Source organism: Hydra viridissima, unplaced genomic scaffold, assembly GCF_058129835.1.
Source record: "Hydra viridissima isolate aposymbiotic clone 2 unplaced genomic scaffold, HvirCarnegie_v1 scaffold_10, whole genome shotgun sequence".
In the NCBI taxonomy this organism is placed as follows: Eukaryota; Metazoa; Cnidaria; class Hydrozoa; order Anthoathecata; family Hydridae; genus Hydra; species Hydra viridissima.
The window spans coordinates 12,984,915-13,009,007 of record NW_028324309.1 but is presented as its reverse complement, the minus strand read 5'-3'; the positions used below and the strand labels follow the sequence as shown (position 1 = coordinate 13,009,007).

Here is a 24,093-nt window from a genome sequence, read left to right as displayed (position 1 = left end):
GCTAAATATAGTCGCTCTTTGTTGTATAGAATGCCTATATTTGAGAATTTTTTTTAGGTGATGAAGAAAATGATTTTAATATCAGTAGATCTGGTAACGAAGCTAAGCTATGTGTTGTAAAAAAGTTAGACTTTGAGCGAAAATCTATTTATAAACTTATAGTTGCAGTAAAGAACATTGATGAGCCCATTATTGGACCAATTAAAACAGATGATTTTATTTCATATTTGAATTATACAATCAGAGTGCTTGATGTCAATGATAATTCTCCTAAGTTTTCTCAAAATCAATATATTGTTTTTTTTCCAGAAGATTATCCCATTGGTTCATTGATTGCAAATGTAATTGCTGAGGATTTAGATGCTGATTCTTTAATTACATACAGCCTGGTTGGCAAATTATCAAGTTATCTTTTTAAAATTAATAGTTCAACAGGTGCTGTTTCACTTTTCAACCCATTAGACAGAGAGCAAGCAGACTCACACAATATCTTTGTTCTTGCTTCTGATGGTCAATATACTACTATTGCTGAAATAGTGGTTTATGTCTCTGATGTAAATGATAATAACCCAGAATTCGAAGACTCAGATTTTGATATAAGTGTTTCTGAAGAAACTCTTGTTAATCAGACTATTTTAAAAGTTATTGCTCATGATTTAGATTTGGGTAACAATGGAGCATTAATTTATTCTATAATTTCTGGAAATAGTGAAAACAAATTTAAATTTGATTCTGTGACAGGAACTTTGACATTAGCATCAGAATTGGATTTTGAAGGAACACAAGTTTATAATCTTCTTTTACAAGTTCATGATTTGGGAACACCTCTTGCAAGAACAAGTTCTCATAACCTGTCTGTAATAATTAGAGTTCAAGACTCAAATGATAATAATCCAATTTTCATTCAAAGTAGCTGGACCATTACATTACCTGAGGATTTCAATTTGACTACAAAAGTTCTTAATCTTTTAGTATCAGACAAAGACACATATCCACAATTTACCCAGTTAGTTTATTCAATTCCTGACCCACAAGCAAATGAATATTTTAAGATAGTTAATGGAGAGCTTTTTTTAAAAAAACAACTCCAGTACAATATCATTAATGTATTTAGATTTGTTGTTGAAGCAAAGGATGGATTTTCTGGAATTGCAAGACATGGTATCACACAGATTGTAGTCAAAGTTGAAGATGTGAACAATGTGCTCCCTATATTTGAAGTGATGAAGCCTGTTTTTTTTTCTGAAGGAACATTAATTGGAACTGTTGTTGGACAAGTAAAGGCAATAGATCCTGATAGTGTTGGTACAGTGAGGTACTTTATTGAAAATGACATTGGTGAGTTTATTATTAATGAGGCTTCTGGAGAACTTATAACTAAAATTAAATTTGACAGTGAATTAAAATCAAAAACTAATATCACAATACAAGCAAATGACGGGGTTGGCATGGCTTTAGTCCCATTAACTCTTGAAGTTTTAATTGCTGATATTAATGATAATCAGCCAGTATTTGAAAAAAATTATTATGTTGGAAGTATAAGAGAAAACTTAAATAAAGCTGTTAGCATTATAAAGGTTTTTGCAACTGATAATGACATTGATTCAGTAAATAATAATTTAAGATTTTCAATTTTGCATGAAAGTTCAAATAATTCACCATCTGAATTGTTTAAAATTGATCCAGCTACTGGAATAATTACACAAGCAAAGTCATTAGACCGTGAAGAAAAAGCTGTGTATATATTTACAGTAGTGGCAACAGATCAAGCCACTGAACCACTTAAAGGCTACACAACTGTTGAAGTTAATGTACTAGATGAGAATGATAATGGTCCCGTTTTTGATGTAACTATGTACAACATTAGTTTAAAAGAGTCTAATCCTGTCAATCTTCCGATTGTCAAACTTACAGCTTCAGATGCTGATATGACAAAAAACACAGTTTTTAATATTTTGAGTGGAAACAGTAACAACCTTTTTAGTATCATAAATGATGAACTATATTTAATTGCACCACTTGACTATGAAACTGCTATTACACATGTTTTATTTATTGAAGCAGAAGATAGTGTTGTTCATTTAAAATCTCCACAGTATGCAACAGTTTGGATAAGTGTGCTGGATGTTAATGATAATAGACCTATTTTTGGTATAAATAAGACAATTTTTTATATAAATGAAAATTCTCCTGTTTACACATTAGTGACCAAGTTATTTGCTTATGATAATGATCGGGGTGAGGAACCAGAAAAATTATCGAAAGAATTCTTTTTTAGTTTTCTTTATGACACAAATGACTTCATCATAAACAGCACTACTGGTGAAGTTCGATTGGTAGGAGTACTTGATTATGAAAGTCAGTCAATGTACACTTTGGTTGCAACGGTTAGGGATAAAGGCATACCTTATCTAGAGTCTAACCTGCTTTTAGTTATTAATGTTCTAGATTTAAATGATAACGAGCCAAAGTTTGATAAAAACAATTATGAGCTGATTATTTCAGAGAAGGTCCCAGTTAATACTTCTTTAATTACAGTGGTTGCCAAGGATATTGATTCAGTTAATATAACTTACTCTAGCAGTACACTAGGCTCATTGTTCAGTTTAAATTCTAACACTGGCGAGTTATTGCTGAAAAGCAGTTTTAATAATTATAAAAATCAAACTCAATATCTGGTAATTATTACAGCCAATGATGGAACATTTAATTCCCAACCAGTTAATATTCTGATTAAAATTCAATACTACAATGAAAATAAACCTATATTCATTTTAAATGAAAAGCATGTGTATATTTCTGAATATACATTGATTGGAACAAATATTCTTGAATTAGCTGCAACAGACTTCATTCATAATAATTCAGGAATAAGTTATGTTCTAGTTGATGGGGAGGATTCTGGAAATTTTTCTATAGAAGGATGTACATTAAGAACTAATGAAAATATGGATTATGAAAAAATTCAAAAATTTTCATTTCAAGTTGAAGCCATTAATGTCGTTTCAGAGAATAAGCTTACCAGTCGAATGCATATAGTTGTTCATATTATGGATGAAAATGATAACAGCCCGTTGATTCTGAATGGTAATAAAACTATCTATATAAGTTTAAGTGAAGAAATGTTTATTGGTTCATACATTATGACAATATTTGCAAAGGATATTGATAATGGTTTGAATGGAGCATTAAATTATACAATTACTTCAGATTTTTTTTCTATTGACCATCAAGGTCAGATAAGGCTAGCAAAGCATTTAGATGCATCAAATAACTCAAGTAGTGTAATTTCAGTTTTTGTTTCAGATCAAGGTACACCAAGGCATGAGGATACTATAGATATAAATATTACTGTTATTCCTAACCAAATCCAAGAAATTGAATTTATTGGGTGCCCTTATAAGTTAAGTATTGATGAAAACACAGTTCCAAAAGATGCTTTAAAAAAACTGACCGTTAAAGATGCAGGAATATATTTAAGTGATTTAATTACTTACTATGTTGTTGCTGGTGATATAGCTAATCACTTCTTTGTTGACAAATATGGACAAATACTTGTCATTGGTCCATCAAATTATGAAGAACAAAATAGATTTGATTTTCTGGTAAAAGCATCCAATGAAAGAAAAGCAACAACTTATTGTCTAATAACAGTTAATATAAATGATGTTAATGAAAGTCCATACTTTATAGAAGGATTTAACAGAATACAGATTAATATTTCAGAAAATGAATTGGTTGGAACGTTTATTTTTTCAATAAATGCAGAAGATCCTGATATCAATGACACAATTACATATTCATTATTAGGATCTCAGCCATTTAACATTGATAAAGCTGGTAGAATAAAGCTGATAGAACCATTGGATTTTGAGCAAACTAAAGACTATTCTTTTTTAATAATAGCAAGTGATAGAAACCAAGTATCTGTAAATATGACAGCAATAGTGTTTGTAGAAGATTTCAATGATAATCATCCCATTTTTCCATCTGAAGTCTTAAATGTTGAAATTTTGGAAAATACAAAACCACTAGAATTTCTAACAATTCCTCAACCTACAGATTTAGATTTCTCAACAAATAAAAACATTGAGTTTCTAGGTGTGTATCCTGAGGGGATACTCACTGTTGAAAAATCTGGTAAATTGAGTGTAGTAGGAGAATTAGATTATGAAACACAATCAACTTATGAGTTTACTGTTGTTGCTCAAGACATGGGAATGCCTTATTTGACAGGACTTCAGCAATTGACTTTAAAAATTCTTGATGTTAATGATAACAAGCCAGTATTTGATAAGCAAACCTACAGCTTTTTCATTTCTGAGAAGACAAATGTTGGAACCATAATTGCTTCTGTACATGCAACTGATAAAGATTCATTCTTATTTGGGGAAATTGGTTCTTATGCAATTATTGGTGGAAACAGCAGCAATCAGTTTAATATAACTGGTGAAGGAAATATAATATTAAATTGCAAACTATCAGGACCGTCTATTTACATTTTGAATGTTGAAGCAACAGACAGAGGAGATCAAAAAAGCAGTGCATCTGCATTTGTGACTATAGTTGTGGAAAAGTACTTGAATAATCAACCTCACTTCTCATTGAATACTTATGTTGTTGTTGTAAACGAATCCATCCTTCCATTTCAAGTATTGCTTGTTTTAAATGTAACAAGCTATACATCCTATGATCATTTAATATACAATATTGTCTCGGATGGTGGAGATGATGGATCATTTTTTATTATCACTATAAATGATAAATTCCAAGCAGTTCTCCGTAATAAATATCTTTTTGATTTTGAACAAAAAAGATCCTTTCTGCTACTAATTGAGGTATCAGATAGTGTACATATTCACAGTAGAAGTCAAGCTCAAATATATGTGCAGATCACAGATGTTAATGATAACTTTCCAAAATTTTCTAACTATAGCTTAAACAGTTTTAACATCACTGAAAACACTCTCCCTGGTTCAACTGTAGCTGCACTATATGCTTCAGATGCTGATGATGGAACTAATAAAATGTTTTACTTTTTATCTACTTCTGGCAATACTGACACATTTAAAGTAACACCTGAGGGGAAAGTTGTTCTTTTAAAAACTGTTAACTACGATAAAGATAACATTCTTCAGCTTGGTGTTACAGTAACTGACAAAGGAACTCCTCAATTGTCATCAAGCATTCAGTTAACATTTTACGTACATAGATCATATGCATCTCTTATTGCAAATGATGCAGTTCTACCTGAAGATACATTGGTAAACTCTTTTATCACTAAAGTTTCTGCTTTTGATTCTACAGCTTTCAATGACAATGGATTTGTCTATTCATTGTTAGGGGTTGAATCTAATGAATTTTTTTACATTAACTCTGTTACGGGAGATATTTACCTCAAGAAAAATTTTGACTATGAAGAAAAGCACTTGCATTCAGTTATAGTAAAAGCCAAAGGACCAACTTCTAGTGGAGTAAAAGAAATAGTTATAAATGTAACAGATGTGAATGATAATCCTCCCAAATTTTTACTTACTCAGTACACATTACTTGTAAATGAATATGCTGTACTTGACCAAGAGTTGGCCAGAGTTTATGCAACTGATGCAGACAGCAGTGAAAATGATAATAATGTTATTGCATACCATTTTCTTCAAAACACAACCAAGTTTAAAATTGATTCAAACACTGGATTAATAACTTTAAAACAAGGATTTGATAGTGAAAAAGGAGATGCCAGCTTTTTTTTACAAGTTTCAGCCACTGATCAAGGGGCAAGGAAGTTACAATCCAATCCAAATGCAATAGTACAAGTTACAGTATTAGATGTTAATGATAATTTCCCTGTTTTCAACCAATCAATATATTTTGGATCAGTGTCTAAAGATGCAGCTATTGGGACTTCAGTTCTACAACTATTTGCTTCTGATAATGACTTCTCAAATCAGTATAAAAAGATTTCATTTAGCATCTCACAGCCATTTGCAAGTGAAAGATTTAATATCAATGAAACTTCAGGTATTATTACCACAAGAGGCACATTAAGATATGAAAGTGTGAACAGTTATTACTTTTCAGTAATTGCAACAGATGGTGGTGAGGTTCCAAACATTAGGACAGCAAATGTTAAAATTAGCATTGTTAACATTCCTGATATGGTGCTTAGATTTCATCCTTTAATGTATACTATATTTATTTTAGAAAACACTAGAGTTGGTACCAACCTAACTCAATTACATGTTTCTGGAAGTGTTACAGGGCTCTTTTTTAAAGTTCTTTCTGGAAATGAAGATGATTCATTTATTCTCGGAGCTAATGGAGGTTTGATTTTGAAAAAAGTTCTTGATCATGAAGCTAAAGATTTTTACAACATTTCAGTAATTTTAGTTGACAAATTTAATAACCCTGTCTCTAACACAGCAGAGGTTGAGATAAATGTCATAGACATAAATGATAATTTACCAATTTTCTCCACTCCATCATGCTACCTTAAACAAATGCCAGAATCAACAACTATTGGTACCTATGTTTTGAGAGTAAATGCTGTTGATCAAGATGAGAGTTTTTCTATTATTTCATATGCTTTTCATCAGGACTGCCAGGAATTTTACATAAATGCAACAACAGGAGAAGTTTTTACCAACACAACTTTTGACTTTGAACAACAAAAGAGTTACAATTGTATCATTAAAGCATCAGACAATGGGAATCCACCATACAGCAGTTTTTCTTGTCTTCAAATCTCTGTTTTGGATGTTAATGATAAAAAGCCTGTTTTTGAAACTCTTTCATATGACATTTTTATAAAGGAAGACTTTCCTGTGAATAGTTTTGTTACTTCTGTTGTTGCCACTGATTCTGATAGTCTGCCATTTAATCAATTTGAATATGTTATTATAAATGGCAATACAAATAATCAATTCTCAATTGAAAAGAATGGGTTTGTTATATTGCGACAGTCACTCGATTATGAAAATACCAAGTTTTTTTCTTTGGAAATTGAAGCAAAAGACAAGTTATCTTCATTTGTTTCAGAGCAAAATGTTATTGTTAACATTACCATTGGTGAAGTTAATGACAACGCACCAATTTTCCAAAGTGGTTACTACGCTGTGTTAATTAATGAGAACACTATAGTTGGTACAAGTATACTTAGAATACATGCAGAAGATGCAGATGATGGTGTGGCAGAGAAATCACTTCAATATATCTCCTTAGAAAATTCAGGTGATTTTGCTATAGATGAAATGTCTGGTGTTATAAGTGTTGAAAGACCATTAGATTATGAAATGACCAGTGTGTATCACCTTGTAGCAATAGTTGAGGATCAAGGTATTCCAAAACTCAAAAGCAGAGCACTAGTAGACATCTTTTTAAAAGATGTTAATGACAATCCACCTGTCTTTTTTCCTTCATTTTATGAAGTGGTTGTATCAGTAAAAGCAGCAATAAACTCACAGGTTGTACAAGTATTCGCTACTGATAGAGATTTTAGTTCTAATGAGAAAATACTATATTCAATTTTGAGTGGTAATCAAAACAACTTTTTTAAAATCGAATCAAGTACTGGGTTAATTACAACAAACAGTGATCTTAATTCTGAGGTCAGCAATATGTTTCAGTTGATTGTGGTTGCAAATGATTCTGAAAATGCTAGTATAAAGAATGCTCAAGTAATAATCAGAGTTCAAGATGTTAATGATAATCAGCTAATGTTTGCAACATCAAAATATAATTTTGAAGTTGCTGAATCTGTTGGTCCAAATGTTTTTGTTGGAGCTGTTGGTCCAGCAATCAATAGTAAAGTTAGTACCATTAACAAAAATGTAACATATTATCTTGTACAGAGTTTCTACTCAAATTATTTTGTAATAAATACTAATGGCTCTATTTTTACTTCAATTAATGCAGGGTTTGACTATGAGATGCAAAAAGAGTATTCTTTTGAAGTAGCTGCAAGTTTTGATGCAGATCATGATAAGTTGATGTGCACAACATTAGTTCAAATAATAATTACTGATTTTAATGATAATGCGCCTGAACCATTAAACAAAGTAATTACATTGAATGTTACAGAAACAACTGTTGTTGGATCTCTATTAACTGTTATTACTGCAACTGACAAAGACTCAGGAAGAAATGCAGAGCTGAACTATTTAATGATTAATGAGACAGACACATTTATAGTTGATAATAATGGAAATCTTCTTTTAAGGAAACAACTTGATAGTTCAATTCATAGCAATTATGAATTAGATATTGTTGTCAGTGACAATGGCATTCCAGTTTTAAAAGTTTTGATAAAAGTTTTTATTTGTGTTCAACCGTTCAAAAATTCTTTACTATATTTTTCAAAGTTGTGTCCTATCATATTCAGAATTCTTGAAAATGAAATAAAAAACTCAATTGGTTATGTTACAGCTAAAGACTTGGGTAGTTATATGACAAAGAACATGAGGTATGATATAGAATCAAACATTTCTGAATTATCAGGGCTGTTTTTCTTAAACCAAACTACCGGAGAACTAAATCAAGTAAAAATGGCTGATTATGAAATAAAAAGCAGGTATGATGTAAGAGTTTGTGCTTCAAATGAAATTGGCTCCAAGGTCTGCTGTATTGTTTCCATAATCATTGAAGATGTCAATGAGCAACCTTATTTTATAAATTTAAATAGTTTTCATCAGTACAGTGTGAGTGTATCAGAAACTGCACCAAGTGGCTCAATAATCTTTATGGTAGTTACTGATGATCCTGATTCATTCATAACACCAAATGGTCAATGTTTCTATGAAATATTGCCGCCTTATAATACCAACTTTATAATTGATCAATATGGTAGAGTTTGGTTAAATACAACACTTGATAGAGAAGTGAAAGATGTGTATGATCTAACTGTCAGAGTATCAGATAAAGGCAAAGTTCCATTAGTAAGTGAGATAATTTTAACTGTTTTTGTTATAGATTTCAATGACAATAGACCAATCATTGATGTTAAAGATGTAAATATTGATGAAAACAGTTTTGGAAAATATGTTGGTCAAGTAACTGGTTTTGATTTGGATGGAGAAAACACTAACCAACAAATTGTTTATGACATTCAACCTGATGGTCTGCTCATAATAAATAATGTTACTGGTAGTTTAACAGTTGGGCCACTTGCTGATTATGAAAAGATTCAGTCATATAAGTTAGTTGTTATAGCTAAAGATACTGGTTTTCCATACTTAACTACCATTAAAACAATTAATGTCACCATTAACAACTTGAATGATAATGATCCATACTTTCTTGAAAGCAACTACCACTTGAGTATCTCTGATAAATCAGAAGTTGGAACTTTAATTATTTCACTATGTGCAAAAGATAATGACCTTGGTTCTTTTGGCGATATTGTATCATATAAGATAATTGCAGGGAATGAAGATGAGAAATTTAAGATAGATGAACAGGGAAGAATAACTCTTCAGAATCATTTAAAATGGAGTGTTAAAAATTATTATGTGCTAGAAATAAAGGCTTTTGACAGTGGACTTAAATCGTCATCCATAGCAAATGTTTTCATCAATATTACTGCTTATAGAAGAGAAGAGCCTTTTTTTTTATCAGACACCTACATTGTTCGTATTTCTGAAGATAAACCTGTTGGTAGTTTAATTTTGACTATTAATGCTAGTAGTCTGGTATCTAGTAAAGACCATTTAAACTACAGTATCATTAACCAAGATGAAATTCTGTTTGCTATAAATTCTAAATCTGGAGAAATAAATTCACTTTCTACTTTTGACTATGAATTGAAGTCAAGTTACTCTCTTGTTGTCAAAGTTTCAGATACCAGCAACCAGAAAACAAACTATGCTTCTGTGATAGTACTTATTACAGATGTTAATGACAACAATCCTGTGTTTACCAGTGGAATTGGAATTCATAATATCACAGAATTTACACTAGTTGGGTCATTGATAACTTGTCTTTCTGCAACAGATGAAGATGACAATGAAAATGGAGAGGTTAATTTTAGAGCAGTTGGTGGAGATGGAATCAATACATTCCAAATTAATTCTGATGGAAAAGTTATTCTTATTGAAAATCTTTTTTATGATAAAAAGAGCATATATTCGTTAAAAGTTGAAGCCTATGACAATGGAATAAATAAACTGAATTCCACAGCCATTGTTACATTTTTTGTGCAAAAAGCATTCAGTGGCTATTCAGTTCAAGAAGTAAATGTCAAAGAGAATGTGAGCCTGGGTACTGTTGTAGCAATAGTTTTATTTAACAATTTGTATACTACCATAAATGAAGGGATAAGGTATTTTTTAGTTGGGAGACCAAACAAATTTTTTTATATAAATGAATCAAATGGCATAATTAAAACTACAGCTGAACTTGATCGAGAATCAAATCCTATTCACATACTTACCATTCAATCACAGGGACCAACATCAGCTAGCTTATCTGAAGTTGTTATAACTATTGATGATGTTAATGACAATAAACCAATATTTGTACCAGATTCTTATCAAGTACAAGTTTTTGAAAATATACCCTTAGGATACTATATTGCTCATGTAAGATGCATTGATAAGGATGTTGGTGAAAACAGCAATATTGTGTATTCAATTTTAGAGGGTGATAGAAATCTTTTCTTTATTAATTCTACTACAGGTATAATAACATTGTTTAAAAAAATGTTAGACCATAACATAGCCAATAAATATATTCTAAAGATCACTGCTGTGGATCAAGGTAATCCTTCTCTTTCATCAGTAAATGATGCAACAGTAGAAATTCTGATTCAAGGTTTTAATAATGTCTGTCCACAATTTGCAAATAAATCTTTTGAAGTAATTGTTACAGAACCAGGTGTAATTAATGAAAAATTAATTCAATTTCAAGTTAATTATACAGTGAACAATATAAGCTTTATCTGTTCTATTGATGAGCCACTTGCTGTAAAATACTTCAATATTACAACAGAATGTATACTTGCACAGAAAATTAGCCTTTATTATGACTTGGTGAAGGAATTTCATTTTGTTGTGAAAGCTATTAACCCAATTAAAGCATGTTTGAGTACAGCAAATGTAATAGTCAAAGTTCACAAACATCCAGATGAAAATCCCTCTTTTACTCAGTCAATCTACCAAGCAAATATATCAGAAAGTATGTTAGTTGGTGCATTTGTACTCCATGTTGCAGTAATTCCTACAGAAATTTTTTTATTCTCCCTGGCTTCAGCAAGTATCACAAATTTACAGAAATTTAGAATAAATTCAAATAATGGTGAGATTTTTTTAAGTGGGTTATTGGATTATGAATTGCAAAAGAAGTATGAACTTCAAGTCATTGCTAATGACAGTTTTAATCTTGCCTTTGCCACTATTGAAATCAACATCCTAGATGTAAATGACAATGCACCTAGTTTTTCTCAAAGCAACTGTTATGCTCGTTCTATCCCTAGGAGTTCAGCTATTGGAACCAGTGTAATACTTGTATCTGCTTTTGATATAGATGATGGAGATAATGCTGCAATTGTGTATTCTATTAAGAACTCATCCTTTTGCTCTGCTCTGTCAATTAATTCAACTACAGGTTTAGTTACCACATCAAGTTACTTAAATGATGGAGTTCAATATTGTTTAATTAAAGCAGAAGATAAGGGTTCACCTTCATTAGCTGGTTACGCTTGTTTGAGTTTGACTATTGAAAGTATAAATGCTCCTAAGTTTCCCAGCAATCACAAAAACATCACATTACAAGAAAATGTACCTATAAATTCTTTTGTTGCCTCTGTTTCTGTTATTGATGGAACAAGTAGTTTGCTTACTTATAAGATAATATCTGGTAATAAACTTAACCACTTTTTGATTAATAAAGATGGTGACCTCATAGTTGTAGGAAAGATAGATTATGAGAGTTTATCATCTTATGTCCTAGAGATTGAAGCCCAAAGTATCAGTCATAATGTCACACTGTCTAGTGAACCTAATATTATGGTTTACATAGAAGTACTTGATGTTAATGATAATTACCCAGAGTTTAATTTATCCTGCTATAAAGTGAATGTTAGTGAAAGTGCTTACGTTGGACAAGTTATACTTAATTTAACTGTCCATTATTTAGATTTTGTTCCAAAAAGCAACTCTTTTTTTTTCTCAGCTTTGGGAAATACAAATGATTTCAAAGTGGATCCAATTACAGGTGCTATTTTTGTTGTTAACATACTTGATTATGAAACAAGAAACTCCTACTCTCTTGTTGTCAGCATTCAAGATCAAAGTGAATCTCATATATTGGGTCATGCATTGGTTGATATTACTGTAACTGATGTTAATGATAATTTTCCATCATTCAAACACAATACTTACAATGTGGTTATTTCAGAAAAAACCTTAGTAGGTACATCAATATTATGGATCTCAGCATCAGATGGGGATGTTGAGGATAATGTGAATCTCATCTACAACATTGAAAGTATTACACTTGGACCCAAAGACTACTTTGTTATTGATGATAACACTATTAAACTTGCTAAAGAACTTAACTATAACAATTTTGAAGAAAGACTTTTCCAATTAGAAATAAATGTGACTGACAGACGTGGAGCTCCAGGATTAAATACAACTTTAGTTGTGATAGAAGTTAATGATGTAAGAGAAGGTGAGCCAATCTTTGATCTTGATATATATTATGTTGATGTACTTGAAAACAGTAATTCTCTAGAAGCAATTTTAGAGTTGCGTGCAACTAATAAAGATAGTACTACAGCAAATAGCAGTTTTGTTTACTCTTTAACTTCAAGAGATGCAGACTTTTTTTCAATATTCACTGTCTCTAATGGCTCTGGAATCCTTTTTGCCAATCAATCATTTGATTATGAAACAAAAAAAGAGTATATGTTTTCTGTTATTGCAACTTGTAAAAAAGACAAAAATCTCATTGGAAGATCAATGGTAGTTGTTAGAGTGAGTGATGTGAATGATAATAAACCATCTCCTGACTTTGGATTTATGGTTATAAATATTTCAGATTCAACACATTTGTTTTCTATTATATCAGTAGTAGTTGCTACAGATCCTGATCAAGGTTTAAATGGCCAGCTGTCATATTCTGTTGTTAATCCTTTAAGTATGTTTAATGTAGATAACAAGGGTATTATCCGGCTTATGAGTGCACTTAATGCCTCTGTTCAAAATTTCTATAATGAAACAATTAAAATATCTGACAAAGGGACTCCAAGTCTTTCAACTGTTGTATCTATTTATGTAAATATTTATAAAGGAAAAGAATCAGGAATAAAGTTTACCCAGCCACATTATATTTTTTCAATTGAGGAACATGCTATAAAAGCTTTTGTTGGGCTGGTGATGTTAGAAAAGGAAGGAGAATACAAAAGCAAGGTTTGTACTTTTAAAATTGTATCTGGTGATTTGATCAGTGATATGTTTGAGTTAAGGATCCAAGGTTTTTCAGCAATTATTTCACAAGTTAGAACAGCTAACTTTAATACTAAAAGAAAGTACGACTTCACAGTGCAAGCAAATAATGAATTTGACTCGTTTGATGTAACTTTAGTCACTGTTCATATTGTAGATGTAAATGAAAAACCTTATTTTGTTGGTACAACATCACCTGATGCATATGAGTTCATGATATTTGATAAAATTGCAGTTCCATCTTTTATATACGCAGTTATTGCTCATGATGATGATGATGGCAACAATGGTGAAATTGAGTTTAGAATTATCAATAATTTTCAAAGGTGCAATTTTACAATTGATAAGTATGGTCGTATTACAATCCTTCAACAACCAGACCCAAAAGCAACTACAACTTACCATTTTCAAGTTCAAGCTTTAGACAAAGGAATTCCTTCATTAGCATCAGTGCCTGCTAATATTTTTATTACCATACTTGAGAGCAATGATATCCCACCAACATTCTATCCTCCCGGACCTTTTCGGCTAACTCTTGTGGAAGGAATAATACCTGGATCAGTAATTGGGAAAGTATTTGCTAATATTACAAATGTTGAAACAAATGGTATTATAAAATATGATGGAATTTATCCAGAGGAATATTTAATAGTGGACTTGGAGACTGGAATGATTACAATAAAAAAGACTTTTGATTATGAAAAAGGAAGCTTTTATAGTTTTTTGGTTGTTGCATATGCATCAGAAAATCCACACCTTAGATCTTTCAAAAAAATTGAGATTACACTTATAAATCAAAATGATGAGGCACCATTTTTTAAATATGTAAACTTTGTAATCAGTGTATCTGAGCAAACCAATCCACACACAGTTATTCTCTCTGTTTTTGCTGAAGATATGGATTATGGGGTGGAAGGAGAAATAGCAGGATATGAATTAGTTGAAGTTACTACAAATGCAATAAGAGCAAATGAATCAGATAATACTTTTGTAATTAACAAAAGTGGTGATATTATCTTAGAAAAAAAGTTAGACTTTGATAAAAAAGGCGTTTATAATTATTCAATTCAAGCCTTTGATAGAGGCACACCATCTATGTTTTCCATAAATAATATCAGTTTAATAATATTTGTAGAAAACAAAACCCTGCTTCAAATTGATCCTTATGTTGTTTTTGTTAATGAAAATGTATTGTTAAACTCATTTATCGTTAGTGTTAATACTCACCGCGAAAAATTTAATCAGTCTTTAGTTTATTCTTTACTATCTAGTGAAGAAAGCAAGTATTTTAACATTTCACTTGATGGCATTATTACTAATATTAAAGCGTTTGATTATGAGGTAATCCAAACCTTCGTGATTACTATTGGAGTTGAAGATCTTAACAATGGTCAAAAACAAAGGGGTAATGTTATTGTCCATGTCAAAGATATGAATGACAATTACCCCACAGTAGTATCCAATTATGCAATTTATATTTCTGATAAAGCTTTACCAGGTTCAGTAGTAGGGTTACTTCATGCCACAGATTTTGATTCTGGCAAAAATGGGGAAACATTTTTTAAGAAGACAGATGATGATTGTAACAATGTCTTTACAATAGAATCTGATGGTGTGATACATCTTGTTTCAAAGCTTAACTCTAAAACTAAAAGTGAGTATAATATAAGTGTTACTGTAATAGATCGAGGTAAATCACCTTTATCGACTAATATATTAGTAAATGTAAAAGTATTATCTTCACAAAATGATGTGGGTTTTCTGAGCTTTAATTACCACTACAATCAGACATGCGTAAATGAAAACATTATAACTGATAATTTGATGCGAGTCCAAGCTACAAACTCTAATGGTACTCTTGGAAGCAAAATAACTTATTCACTGGATGGAGCTGAAAAAGATATAATACCATTTAGGATTAACAGCTCAAGTGGAATAATTAGCTTATCAATTGCACTTGATTATGAGCTAAAACAAGAATATAATTTTTTAGTGAATGCTGTGAATGATGTAGGAAATAAAGATGTCAAATTAGTTTCAGTATGTGTTTATGATGTAGACGACCATGATCCTATTTTTGAAGAGTCTCAAATCAAAGTTAATGTTAGTGAGGCTGAAAATATTGGCTGTAATGTTTATCAGCTTCATATAACAGACCTCGACCAAATTGATGTTAATATTAGCATGATGTTTGAAATTGTTTCAGGAAACAATCCAGAGCTTTTTCAAATTGATAACAATGGGTTAATTACCTTAAAGGAAAAACCTGATCTAGAAAGTCTTTTAAATCCTACATTTGATCTTCAAATTAGGGTTGTCGCAGGAAGCAAAATAATTTTTACCTTAGTACAAGTAACTATAACAGATTGGAATGATAACAATCCTATTTTTGTCCTGCATGGCTCTCAATGGTATGAATTTAATGTTTCTGAAAGTGCTCAAGTAGGAGATATTGTTGGTTTTGTTTCAGCATTAGACCTTGATATAAGTAGCCCAAACAATGTTTTGGATTACTATATTATATCCACAAATGATGATTTTATCATTAAAACAAATCACTTTGGAGGTGCAAATGTATGTGTAAATAAACCATTAGACTATAATCAACATTATCGCTATGAGTTATTTGTTTCAGCCACAGACAGAGGCTATCTTGGTTTATCAGGATCAGCTGCTGTTGTTATTAATATTTTTGATGTAAATAAGTTAGGCCCAGAATTTAAACCATCAACTTATTCCATATCAATTTCTGAAATGACCAAAATTGGAACTAAAATTCTCAGAATTTATGTAACTGATACTGATAATGTTGTTAGTGGCAAAATATTATTTAATCTTATTGACATTACCAATACATTTATTATTGACAATCTTGGTCATATAGTCTTGAATTCTTTGATTAGTTATGAAGTACTTAATGAATATTACCTCACAGTTACAGCAAAGGATTCCTTCAATTTATCTTTCAGTAATAATGCCAGTGTTACTATTAGAATAGTAGAATTCAGTGGCAGTCAGCCTTCATTTGAAAAACTATATTATACAAGTCATGTATTTGAAAATGTAGAAACAGGATTTGTTGTACTTTCAGTTCATGCTTTTAGAAATTATAGTAATGACACTTTATCATATCTTATTATTCCAAATTTAGATTCCTCTTCCTTTAAAATAAATGCTGCTACTGGAGAGATTATGTTAGTTCTACCTTTAGATTTTGAAGTAAAAAATGAATACACATTTAGTGTACAAGCAAGAGATTCAAAGTATTATACCAAGTTAACAGGGTTAGCACATGTCAAGATTATTGTAGAAGATATTAATGATAATTCACCAGAATTTATTTCAAATAGAAAAGACCATGATATCACTGTCCTTGAAAGTACACCAATAGCCACTCTTTTGACTGTGATTTCCGCTATTGACATTGATAGTGGAATCAATGGATTAGTAACATACACAATTGTGGATGGGAACAACGGCAGCAAATTTTCCTTAGACCCTACAGGCAAAATAAGATTGATGGCAAAGCTAGATTGTAATGTTCAACAAAAATATATTTTAACAGTTAATGCTAAAGATAATGGTTCACCCCCAATTTCAACCAATGATACAGTTATTGTTAGTGTGCTCTCTTATTTAAACTCTGCTCCTATACTCAATCCAAGTTTTAAGGATTTATATATAGAAGAGAATGCAAACTTTAGTGTGATTTTGAAATTTGAAATAAACAGCACATCAAAATCAACAATAACATTATCATTCCACTCATCAACAACTTTTAATGAGTTTCAACTTGTGGGTAAAAATCTTGTTTTAACATCTAGCTTAGATTATGAAAGACAACAGCAGTATTCATTGATTGTAATTGCCTCAGATGAAGGAAATGGTGAAAAGAATATTGCTCAAGTTAATGTTTATGTTCAAAACATAAATGATAATCCTCCAGTTTTCAATCAATCAGTATTCCAAGCAACAATATCAGAGTTGTCGTATATTGGTCATTCAGTTATGTCATTAAATGCTTCTGACAAAGATGGGGATTTTATGATTTATCTGATGGAGAATTCATCTAGTTTATTTGATTTAGAAGGGAGTGTTGTTCGATTAAAGCAAAAGCTTGAATTTGGAAATTACAGTTTTAATGTTGTAGTTGGAGATGGAATATTCCAAATCAGTCATGCTAAAGTAATTGTTATAGTAGTGGCAGTACAATTAATATCATTTGAAAAAAACATTTTTAATTTAGTTGTCTATGAAGATCAACCTACTAATCAAGTAATTTTGGCAACTGCCTCTAATAGAAGTGATGATATTGTCTACTCAATTGAACCAGCAGCAGTAGCAATAACATTTAACATTACTAAGCAAGGCGAACTATATGTTAATTCTCCCTCGCAATTGAATTTTAAAGAAACCAAACAGTACATATTTCAAATAAAAGCACATAGATTGGTACCCATACCTCATTCTATTTTTGCTGTAGTTGTTATTAACATTCTTAAACAAAATAAATTTCCTCCTACTTTTCTTGGTGCACCTTACAATGTAGGTATTTCAGAGTCTCATCTTGTTGGCTCAACTGTGCTTAGCTTATTCGCTACTGACTTTGATGAAAATGAATTAAGCTTCAGTATACTTAGTGGGGCAGAAGGTAAATTTATAATTAACAAAATTACTGGAATCATAATTTTAGCCAACAGTTTGGTTAATGAAAATGCTCCTGTTTTCAAAATAATAGTTCAAGTGACTGATGGTTTATTTTTTGTGAATTCTACAGTTACAGTTAATGTTTTGTCATCAATGAAACTGCCATTGACATTTTCTCAAGTCATTTACCATACCAGTGTGTTAGAAAATGCTGCTGTAGATGTGGAGCTTTTTAATGTAACAGTAAATAATGCAATCTCTACATTAAATATGAGTATCCTTGAGAAAAGAGAGCAAGATTTATTCAATATTAATGCTAAGGGTGAGATTTCATTAAAAAAGCAGTTAGACTATGAAATCCAAGTACAGCACATCTTTACTCTTATTGTTCAAGGTGCACAAGGATTTGACTATGCTGTTGCTATTGTTGATGTAGTTGATGTTAATGATTGTTGTCCTCAGTTTTCCAAAGCTGAATATATTGTGTATCATACAGAACCTCTGCTAGAGGGTCTATTAGTTGCTCAGTTAAATGTTAATGATCGTGATAGTGTTAATTATCTTACTTTTGCCATAACTGGAGATAGGAGATTTGGTATTAACAATGATGGAGAAGTTGTAACTCTTACTAAAATTGAAAATGAATTGCAACAAGATAACTCAAAGTACAGTTTAATTATTGTTGTTTCTGATGGCAATTGTAATGATACAACCATAGTGGCTATTAATATTTTTAAAGTACTTCTCAGTTACTACGCTTTCTTACAACCAATGTACACATATTACATTAGTGAAATACAAAGTAGTGGCATAATTGTTCAATTTAAAAACATTGGTGGATACAAAGCTGTTTATTCTTTAGATCAAAACTCATCATATGTCATTGTTGATGCTAATACAGGTAAAAACATTTTCTGATATTTTTTTAATTTAAAAAACTAAAATTTTGAAAAATTGTTTCAAAATGGTGTTAATTTATTCAAAAAAACATGTTTAAAAATTCTTTTCAAATATGCAATTATAGGCATCATGACTCAGATCAAAGCATTTGACTATGAAATTATTAAGGTATACCACATTTTAGTCTCTGCTACTTATCAAAGTGGCATTAAAACATATGCAACAGTAATAATAAATGTACAAGATGCTAATGATAATATTCCTCAAATTAATACTGATCCTCCATTTGCAAGAATCTCTCAGAACTTTCCTCAGGACTCTCTTTTGGCTACAATAAAAGTATACGATCCTGATAGCAATCCAGTTTTTTTGTATAGCATAGTTGGTGGAAATGAGAAAGGCTACTTTAATATTGAAAGAAATGGCCAAGTTAAGACTTTGAGTTGTATTTCAAATCCTGGTCTTTATGAGTTAATCTTGCAAGTTAATGACACTTTTAATCCACCTGCTCAAGAAAAGTTTGATGTTGTGGTATATGCTGTAGATGATTTATCTTTTAAAGATCAATGTGGAGTTGTCGGGTACTCAAAAATGTTTGGCTCATCGAGACTTTACACGTTTAGTCAACCCTTTTACTCTGTGATTGTGAAAGAAGACCAAAGTTTTCCATATGAGCTTCCACAAAAGATAAGTATAAGTAACATTCTGAAAGTTAATTATTCAATCATTAGTGGTGCTGATGGTATTTTTAGTGTACATAGTAATGGAACTATTCGTCTCTTAGGATTTCTTGATTATGAACTAAAGACAAACTACAATCTTCTAATTGTAGCTGAATTTATTTCAAATGATGGAGAAACATTTAATAGTAGCGTAGTTTATATTGTTACTGTAGAAAATGTTAATGATGTGTCACCTGTTATATTGACTGGCTCAAAGACAATCATTCGAATATCAGAATTCAATCAAGTTAATGATACAGTAGGATGTTTGAAAGCTTTTGACCCAGATAGTAGTATCATAACTTTTTCATTGACTGGAAATGTATCATCTTATCCTTTTAGGATTGATGAAAATGGTACAATACTGATTAATCATCCAATCAGTGTTGCCGATTCAAAATCTGGGTACTACAATTTATCATTTGAAGTTTCTGATGGGTATTACAGTTCTTCCGGATCCATAAAAGTCTACATAGCTGTAGCTAGTAGTGCACCTCTTTTGTTCTCAAATCCTGTTTACACACTTAATATTAAAGATTTGTCAAGGCTTAATGGAAGTGTTATTTTAACAGTTCAGGCTCTAGGCAGAAGTGGAGCAGTCATAGATGATGTAGGTAACAAGAATATTGTGTATGCTATTGAAAGTCAAAATGTTCCTTTTTCTATTGATCGCTTTAGTGGAGAAATAAAGCTAAACAACACACTTGAATATTTTGGGAAATCGTCCTATGATTTTATTGTATCTGCTTCTTGCTCTGGAAATGACAAAGGCTATGCCATAGTTCAAATAGAAATTCAGCAGTATAAAAAGTATAAAATCCCTAGTAATTTTAGATCAGCAATCTCAATACAGGTGCATGAGTTAACTCTTGTTGGGACACCAGTGTTTACAGGTTTTGATGCTGAAACAAGTGACCAGCTGGCATACTCGTTGTCAGCAAGTGATTATTTTAATGTAGATATATTATCAGGAGTTGTAAATGTTACCAAAGGTTTATATTTAAGTAATATGTCTGTTCACACTTTGATATACAATGTAACTGATTTAGAAGGTCATGTGACCAGTCAAACACTCACTATATATATTCAGCGACTGGAATCATCCCTTTCTGGTTGTATATCATTTTTAGACAAAAGAGAAGAAATTGTATTAAACGAGTCTTTAACTATACCTCAGCCTATTGGAACATTTTCTGCTAGCAGTGGTGGGGTTAACAGTGATATTGAATACATTTTATTTCCTGTAAAGTTTCGAAGCAACTTTGAAGTAAACTCAGTGAATGGAAATTTATATCTTATTAAATCGCTTGACTATGAAAATATGACTATATACTATCTCATAATTTCTGCAACTGATAAACTCCGAGGTATTTCTAGCAATAAGACTTTAAAAATTTCTGTCTTGGATGTTAATGAGTTTGCTCCTAGAATAATAATCCCATCAGTTGTTTCGGTTTTTATTAATGCAAAGATAAATACCTATGTAACCCAAATACAAGGATTGGACCAAGATGGGTCGTCTTCGCTTCAGTTTACCTTGCAAACAAATGGCAGTAGTAGCTTCATAATTGATGAAACGACTGGAGTCATTCGAACAAATGCAAAAATAAGTGGTGATACTTTATACTATTCTCTAAATGTTTGCGTCAGCGACGGTAATTACAGGAACTGTGACACTCTAACAATAAATGTTGAGTTCGAAAATAACGATGCTCCTACTTTCGGTGATTTTAATGCTATTCCCATATTCTATTTCTCTGATGGAAAAAACGGCTCTTCTATCGCTACTTTAAAAGCAACTGACATTAATAATGACACGATATCATACAGCTTAAAAGTGATTCCAATTTTTTCTTCTTACTTTGCTGTTGACATGAACGGAAAACTGAGTTTAACTAAAGATATATCTAATAACAATTATGAAATCAGAGTTTGTGCCAGCGATGGTCGTTTTTTTACTTGCGTCCCTATAGTAGTCATGGTGAATTCCAGTATTTTAAATCGTATTCCTGTGTTTAGTAAAAGTGATTATGTGGCAGAAGTTCAGCCACAGTTAAATCAATCGCTTCTAGTTACTCAAGTTAGCAGCTCTAACTTTCCTATTTACAGCATCATTTCTGAAAATGATGGCGATATTTTCAGCATTGATAAACAAGGAAGAATTTTTATGAAAGTTTCTCAGCTTTCTGCGATAGACAAGTTGTACAAATTAATTGTTCAAGCAAGCACTAGCAGCTTTCCTACATACAGTTCAAATGTTACTGTTAGAATACTTGCTCGTGGTTTATCTAACTTTAATGGGAGTGTTGGTAAAGTAGTTGGCAACACGATAGCCATAAAGTTCTCTTTACAAGGTGTTATTCAAGACGAGATCGATTATTACTTTATTCTTGCACAAAAATTTAAGATTAACGAATCTGATTTTGCTGCAAGCTTTGACCCAGTGTCTTGGTATGTCGTGCAATACACATCTACTGATCTCATCTATTTTCGGTATATTGCTGCAAAGATCAACCAGAGTGAGCTCGCTAAACTGCAAACTTCGAAGCGGAAAAAAAGAGAGGTTTACTTTCTTTTTCTTCTTTTATATTAAAAGTTGTTTTTAATACGAAAGAAATTTCCATTTGCTAATTTCTCCTGTTGCTATTTTTTCACCATACTTCTATAAAAAGTTTATATTTTCATATATTTCTATATTCTTCGATATACTATTTTTCAGAGAGAATTAAAATTTACACGACTTTAACATGAAGTTCTAAAATCTTTTTGCCAGATCAATGAAGCGACCAAAGATTATTTTTGGTTCAAGTTTGGTACCGAAACTGGTTGTGAAAAACAACATTCAATTATTGAGTTCTTACCATGTAACGGACCGCTAGAGTACGGGCAGGATTATCGGTAACGTAATTTTCAAGCAGGACTCCGTTTTTTGCTTTAGATTTCTCTCAACAATTTTTTTTTTATATGTAAACTATAATCGAATATTTTAAAAATAACGTTTAAATGATGAAAAAGTAAAAAATTTAAAAGTGTTGGTTTTTCAGTTTTCAGCTGGTGGCTTACTATAAAGACAATAATTCAAGTAGCACTTTAAAGCATACTCAGCAGTTTACAGATGTATTTCGAACAGGTCAGATTAGTGCTCTGTTTAGCACTGGAAAAGTGTACGGATCTATATCATACTCCATCACGTTTTGGATTATTGGATTAGTTTTACTTGGTGCATTATTTTGGATGACAGTTCTTACAATTACTGTTATATTCTGTTATAAACGGAGGTATAGAGCTTGCGCTGTGCAGGGAAACTTTGAGTCTGATCGGGTTGACGCTGCACCAAAGTTGTTAAAAAATACTCGTGCTTGCATGGTTAATAAACAATACACGGTCGTTGATTCCACGAAAAAAAAGCCATTTCATAATATTTGTGATATCGATGAACCAATACCTAATTGCTCAATGAAGTCAGACTCGCCTACCCAATCACCAGATTTAAGAGGTAAAGTTTATGAAACATCTTCGTCTAGCATTAAATTCGGTGAAGAGGATCCAGAATGGCAAAGAATGAAGATCCAATTAAAAATTGATCCTACTGGTAAACAGGATCCTATAATCACAAGGAAAATCCCTGATGAATGTCATCTCGATGACTCATATGACGATGGTTAGTGTTTTTATTGCTTCAAAAGATAAATAGTTTTCTTTTTAATTAATCTCAAAGATGATTATTTAAACCTCCTATGAAAGCTTTATTATCTTTGTTTTTTTTGTTGTTTTTTTTAGCTTATTAGGCAAAATTGATTGAGAACTGTGGGCTGAAAAACGACACATACGCTGAAAATTAAAATTACTCAAAAATACAGTTATAGAAAAAATATTTATTGAGAAAGCTTTTTTTTTTTTTTTAAACTCTTTTAGAATAAATTAGAATAATATTTTTATAAATTGTTCTTGACATTGAAAAAATTTTAAAGAATGTTTGTGTAATCTGTAGTACGAAGGTAGTTGATGTTCTGTGCAAAAATACTCATTGATCAACGTCATTTTCAGATATAGGGTTCTTTTTCAAAATCCATTAAATGAGTCAAGATTTAATTCAACAAAATACCATTTTTGTGGAAACATTTTTTTTTAAACTTATTAACAATTATAAGAGTGATCTAAAAAAATTTGATGCAAAATTAACTTCAATTAAAAACCTAAAAAAGAGCAGTGATTCCTATTCCCATGGTTTTAGGTGATCAGGTTTTCATTTCCTACGGAAGGAATAGGATTTCTATATTTTCCAAGCAGAAGTTAACAAGCTCTACTCTTTATGATCATTAGCTTTATGATATCTGTTGTTAACCAAAACATGATTGACATTATTGAGGTGCCTACTCTATCGG

The 24,093-nt window shown here is 31.2% G+C and overlaps 1 protein-coding gene across 1 annotated transcript in view; it reads left to right on the top strand.

Moving 5' to 3' along the window:
- LOC145181572 (uncharacterized) overlaps nt 1–23,594 on the top strand; it is a 35,746-nt gene extending 12,152 nt beyond the window's left edge. The window contains exons 10-14 of the mRNA XM_090065486.1: nt 58–18,987; nt 19,111–22,271; nt 22,482–22,606; nt 22,753–23,369; nt 23,489–23,594. Of these exons, the coding sequence (XP_089921612.1) occupies nt 58–18,987; nt 19,111–22,271; nt 22,482–22,606; nt 22,753–23,369; nt 23,489–23,496 (22,841 nt within the window). The 3' untranslated portion in view covers nt 23,497–23,594. The remainder of the gene's footprint in view (nt 1–57; nt 18,988–19,110; nt 22,272–22,481; nt 22,607–22,752; nt 23,370–23,488) is intronic.
- The last annotated feature ends 499 nt before the right edge of the window (nt 23,595–24,093 follow it).